The sequence below is a fragment of the Nematolebias whitei genome, chromosome 17 (genome assembly GCF_014905685.2).
Source record: "Nematolebias whitei isolate Nwh7 chromosome 17, NemWhi1, whole genome shotgun sequence".
Taxonomy (NCBI): Eukaryota; Metazoa; Chordata; class Actinopteri; order Cyprinodontiformes; family Rivulidae; genus Nematolebias; species Nematolebias whitei.
Window position 1 is genome coordinate 34,061,023 of NC_056514.1, and position 6,279 is coordinate 34,067,301.

A 6,279-nucleotide genomic window follows, 5' to 3' on the forward strand; every position below is an offset into this window, starting at 1 on the left:
CGCCGCTGTTGGACCTACGAGCCGCTGAACCGAGCTGTTTACGTCGGGGACCCAGTCCGCCGCTATTGGACCTACGAGCCGCTGAACCGAGCTGTTTACGTCGGAGACCCGGTCCGTCGCCGATTGGACCTGCGAGCCGCGGAAACCAAGGAAGCTAAACTACAGCTGTGGGATTTGGGAGCTGTTGCAACCGGGACCTGGTCTGTCACCGTTGGGGCTGCGAACTTCTGGACCGAGTGAATCGTGGGACCTGGAGGTTGTTGTCGCTAGTCCTCGGCTAGATTTGGCTAGGCCTCGGCTAACAACAAGCTAACAACATAAGCTAACAACAATAGCCTGAGAACCTCGTGGCTGGATCCTGTGCTTCTGAGAGTTGAGACCAATAATCCAGAAGTATCGTGAGTAATGCCGAGCAAACACAGATAGGAGATAGGAGACAAGTGTCGGAAAGTAATTCAGAAGATATGGAGGAAGTTAAAAAATCTTTGAACTTTTTGAGTGCTGAAGTGACTAAATTGAGTGCAAATATGACTAAATTATCAGCTAAATGTGATTTACTAACAGGACTGTCTGAAGAAGTGAGACAATTGAAAGAACTGATGACTAATAAAGACAAAAAAATAGCTGAACTGGAACAGAAAGTTGACGACATGGAACAATACACAAAAATAGACAATTTGGTGATCACTGGACTGGAAGTTAAGAACCGGACATATGCAAGAGTTGTTGCTGGTACTAACACTACAGAAGACGCACCACAGGAAGAACTACAGACTCTGGAGGAGCAAGTAGTGAATTTTTTACAAAGCAAACACATTGACATTGAACATGAGGACATTTCAATCTGTCACACCCTGCCCAACAAATCAGACAAAGTCAAACCATCCATAGTCATCAAGTTCATTAGCAGGAAATCTAGAAACCATGTAATAATGCAAGCAAAAAAACTGAAGGGAACAAATGTTTACATAAATGAACATCTAACTAAAAAAAATGGAAACATTGCACGTGAAGCAAGGTGGTTGAAAAAACAGAAAAAAATAGCATCAACTTGGACAAGAAATGGAAACATCTGGATCAAACTACAGGAAGGATCTCAGGCTAAGATAATAAAAGACCTGAAAGATCTGGAAAGACTAAAATAAGCTCAGGAAATGATAGATGATAAATCATTGACACAACTTCACAAGCAATGAATAATCAAAATATAAAACAAACAAATACATTAAACATGGCAACATACGAAGACTCAGAGTTTAAAATATACAATGTTGAAGATGCGATTGATACAAATTTTTTCCCTGAAATAAAAGACTGTGAATATTATAATGAAGAACAGTTTAATGACATCAATATAACTAATGGAGGTCTCTCTATTATTCACTTTAACAGTAGAAGTTTAAATGCAAATATATCCAAAATAACAGATTATTTAAAACAGCTAAACAGAACCTTTACAATAACTGCACTGTCGGAGACGTGGCTCAACGATGAAAACACAACTTATGTTCACATGGAAGGGTATGAATTATATCATGTGAACAGAAGCAACAAAAGAGGTGGTGGAGTGGCTCTATTTGTTAAAAATGAAATAAAATGTAAATTAATTAATGAAATGTCAATAGTTGTTGATAATATCATGGAAATAATAACAATAGAAATAATAAACAAGAATGATAAAAACATATTAATAAGTTGTGTATATCGATCTCCAGGATCAAATATAGAAATATTCACTGATAAAATCGTACAACTATTGGACAAGAGTTTTAATAAAAACATTTTTTTGTGTGGAGATTTTAATATTGACCTGGGAAATAAAACAGATTCAAATAACATCAGTACATTTACAAATTCATTGTGTAGTTTAAATCTTTATCCGTTAATATCAAAACCAACAAGAATTACAACTCATAGTGCTACAATAATTGATAATATTTTCACAAATGTAACAAATGGGGATGTGATGGGAGGTATTTTAATGAGTGATTTGAGTGATCACTTACCAGTTTTCATGATTTATAAAAATTATCAAAGCATTACAAAAGAAATTACAATTAAGGAAAAAACAATAAACACATCAAAAAAAGCATTGGACAAATTAAAAGATGATTTACATAAACAAAGCTGGAAAGACGTGTATGTTGATGATGTGAACAGATCATATGATGAGTTTATGAATATTTTGGGAGCTCTGTATGAAAAGAATTGTGTGCAAAATAATTGTACAAAGAGAAATGTTGTTGACCAACCATGGATGATGAAAGGGTTGAGAAATGCTTGTAAAAAAAAGAATTATTTGTATACATGTTTCTTGAAATTGAGAACACAAGAGGCTGAAGAGAAATATAAGAAGTATAAAAATAAATTAGTAGCGATTATAAGGAAACACAAGAAGGAATATTATAGTGATTTATTAAATAAAAGTAATGGTGATATGAAAGCTACATGGCGAGTAATAAATAGTGTTCTGAAAAGTCATAAAGCAAAAACAGGTATTTCACAATATTTTTTGAAAGATGACGATGAAATCCATGATGAAAATGAAATTGTAAATGGATTTAATCATCATTTTGTGAACGTTGGATCAAGCCTTGCAGCTAAAATACCAAAAGTAGACAATAATGTGAACCATTCAGTTATAAGTTGTGACAACAGTATTTTTCTTAATGGAACTGACAAAGAAGAAATAATGAATGTAGTAAAAAATCTTACAGATAAGAGATCAAAAGACTGGGTGGACATGGATATGATGTTTGTAAAGGACATAATGAGTTATGTTATCGAGCCGTTTACATACATTTGTAATTTATCATTTTCAAAAGGAATATTTCCAGACAATATGAAAGTAGCAAAAGTAGTTCCTCTCTTTAAAAATGGTGATAAATGTGTGTTCAATAATTATAGACCAATATCCTTATTACCACAATTCTCAAAAATTCTAGAAAAACTGTTTGTGACCAGATTAGATAAATTTATTACTAAACAAAACATTCTAAGTAGCAGTCAGTATGGGTTTAGAGCAAAAAACTCTACATCAATGGCTCTCATGGAAATAATGGAACAAATAACTACTGCTGTCGATCAAAAACAGTATTGTGTTAGTATTTTTGTTGATTTAAAAAAAGCATTCGATACTATTGATCACACTATTCTCCTTGAAAAATTAAATAAATATGGTATAAGAGGACCAGCATTACACTGGGTATCTAGCTATTTAAAAGATAGGAAACAGTTTGTACAAATAAATGGTGTAAGATCTGACTTGTGCAATATCACTTGTGGAGTTCCTCAAGGCTCTGTACTTGGACCAAAGTTATTTATTTTATATGTGAATGACTTAGTGAATGTATCAGGACTCCTGAAATGTGTCCTTTTTGCAGATGACACCACATTTTTCTGTTTGGGTAAAGATGTAAAACGGATGTTGGAACTGATGAAGACAGAATTTGATAAAATACAAACTTGGTTTAAACTTAATAAATTATCATTAAATTTAGATAAAACTAAATACATGATATTTAGTAACAAAAAGAGAACAGTTGATGATCCATTTAAAATTGAGGGTGTTGAGATTTGTAGAGTTAATGAGATGAAATTTTTGGGTGTAATCATTGATGAACAGCTAACATGGAAAAATCACATAAATTCTGTAAGAACAAAAATATCTAAATCTATTGCAGTACTATACAAAGTCAGGGAATTATTAAATGATAAAGCTCTGTACATGTTGTATAACACAATCATTGTTCCACATTTAATCTATTGCATTGATGTTTGGGGGAAAGCGTGTAAAACATTTACAAAACCAATTTTTATTTTACAGAAAAGAGCTGTAAGAATTATCACCAGAAAGCATTACTGTCACCCATCAAGCACATTATTTTATCAACTGAAGTTATTAAAGTTCCATGATTTAGTAGATTATAGTATTTTATCAGTTATGTATAGAGCTCAAAATAACACATTACCGTTAAATATCCAAAGAAATTTTATTAAAAGACAAAGTTGTTACAATCTTAAGGGGATAGAGATATTTGTGAAACCAAAATTCAGAACTAGTCTGAAGGGAAGGTCTACCTCAATCCAAGGAGTTGGATTGTGGAATGGTCTAGAGAGTGATGTGAAAAATGTCAAGTCAATGTGCACATTTAAGAAAAAGATCAAATCTAGATTGTTAAAAAAGTATATATGAAGTAGCTTAGTGTGTGTTTTGTATTAGAATTAGAAAAATTAGAAAGTTATTCATTTTGTTCTGTTACTTGAAAATTAATATGTCTGAAATAATTGTTTGAAAAAAGGGGCAGATAAAATAAGATTTTTTCTTCTTTCTGCTGCCTTTCATTTTAAATTTTTTTGTATCTTTTTATATATTGTTATGGAATTGTTTTGTACTTTTTTAAAATGAATAAACTTCATACCATACCATACCATATATATATAGATATCTATCTATATATATATATATATATGTGTGTGTGTGTGAAAGGTGCTGTTTTTGTATGACTGTTCAAGTGTTGTCGTTGTGTTAAAGAGTAAATGTCATGAATAAATTTTACATTTTATTAAACATAATCCAAGTTAAAGTGTTACATAATTTTCAGCTCATTTTTGGCATCTGCATTTGGTAGCAGACCAAACTGACAAAGACAATGCAGAATAATGTATTTTAATTCCACAGCAGAGAACGTTATGTAGTCTCTGTAAGTAGGTCTAGGGGAAAAAAATATCTGTATCGGTTATCGGCCAAATAAGTTTTAACATATTGGCATATTGGATATCAGCCAAAAATCCAATATTACGCATCCCTAATAATAATAATAATTACAGCCAAGTTTTCCTCGTGTTCTCTTATTAATAACCATTTTGTCTGCTTTTTTAATTTAAGATGCATCCCCCAAAAATGCCAGTTACTATGGCAACAGGGCAGCCACCCTCATGATGCTGTATCGTTTTCGAGAAGCCCTTGAAGACTCCCAGCAGGCTGTGCGTCTGGACGACCGTTTCATGAAGGTGAGTCGCGCCCAGACGTTTCCTCTCAGCTTTCAGAGGGTGAGTTGAAGAAATTCTCCAGTTTTTATTTTTTTTCCATATGTTTTTACCACAGGGGCATCTACGCGAGGGCAAGTGCCACTTGTCTTTGGGCAACGGCATGGCGGCCAGTCGCTGCTTTCAGAAGGTTCTGGAGCTGGATCGCAGCAACAGAGAGGCCCAGCAGGAGGTGGGAACTGTTTAAATTGAGTTACATCCTTGTATAAAAGAAAGCACTGACTGGGTCTGCAAGTTGAGCACGTCTGTTCAGTTGGTGTTTTAAAAATGATTAATCGAACGTTGATTTGTTTTTAGAAAAAGAATGCTGCAGTGCTGCTGGAGTACGAGCGGATGGCAGATTTTGCTTTTGATAAACGGGATTTTAGAAAGGTACTTAATGCTTCTCCATCTTATGTGATCTAGACAGGTTTTTGATTGTTTATGAAATTCTCCTGTCACATGTCCAACGCAAACTTAATAAACATGATGGGATTTTCTATTTCACCTGCGTGATTTGTTGTCAACTCTTATTAAAACAAACTTTTAGTTGTCTTCAACTGCTGTCTTGTTTTGTCTTTGCCTAAATGGAGTTAATGGATGTTACTGATGTAATCAGAGTGACATTTGGTTGTTGCTCCTGGTTTCAGGTGGTGTTCTGCATGGACCGGGCCCTAGCTTTGGCCCCTGCCTGTCATCGCTTCAAAATCCTGAAGGCCGAGTGTCTCGCTCTGCTCGGACGATACCCAGAGGCTCAGTCTGTGGCGAGGTAAGAGCAGCTTTTTCAGATTTTCCCTTTTTCCACATTGAATTCATGTAAAGTGTCTATTTAAGTACTTTCATAAGAGGATTTTTCTTTTAAAAAAACTCCATTTAATATTGTTTTTACAGTGACATCCTGCGTATGGACTCCACTAATGCAGATGCTCTGTACGTTCGAGGTCTTTGTCTTTACTACGAGGACTGCATTGATAAAGCTGTGCAGTTCTTCGTTCAGGCTCTGAAAATGGCTCCTGACCACGAAAAGGCCCGACTAGCCTGCAGGGTAAGATTCCTATGTTTTTTTGTTTTATAACAAATCTAGTTAAATACATGAAAAGAGAGGGGAAAAAAGGCCTATTTGATTATACAGTAGTCTCTCGTTTATTGCGGGGGATGCGTACCCTGAAGCCCTGCGATAAGTAAAAAACCGTGAAGTAGAAATACTAACACAAGTAGTAAGTAGTAGTTTATTTTAGTGTGTATATATGT

The 6,279-nt window shown here is 34.6% G+C and overlaps 1 protein-coding gene across 1 annotated transcript in view; it reads left to right on the forward strand.

The window, feature by feature from the left end:
* The window catches only part of LOC119423535 (dnaJ homolog subfamily C member 7-like), a 10,225-nt gene that overhangs the window by 239 nt on the left and 3,707 nt on the right, over positions 1–6,279 (forward strand). The window contains exons 2-6 of the mRNA XM_037690933.1: positions 4,889–5,013; positions 5,108–5,221; positions 5,347–5,421; positions 5,679–5,797; positions 5,920–6,073. Coding sequence (XP_037546861.1) covers positions 4,889–5,013; positions 5,108–5,221; positions 5,347–5,421; positions 5,679–5,797; positions 5,920–6,073 — 587 coding nt within the window. The remainder of the gene's footprint in view (positions 1–4,888; positions 5,014–5,107; positions 5,222–5,346; positions 5,422–5,678; positions 5,798–5,919; positions 6,074–6,279) is intronic.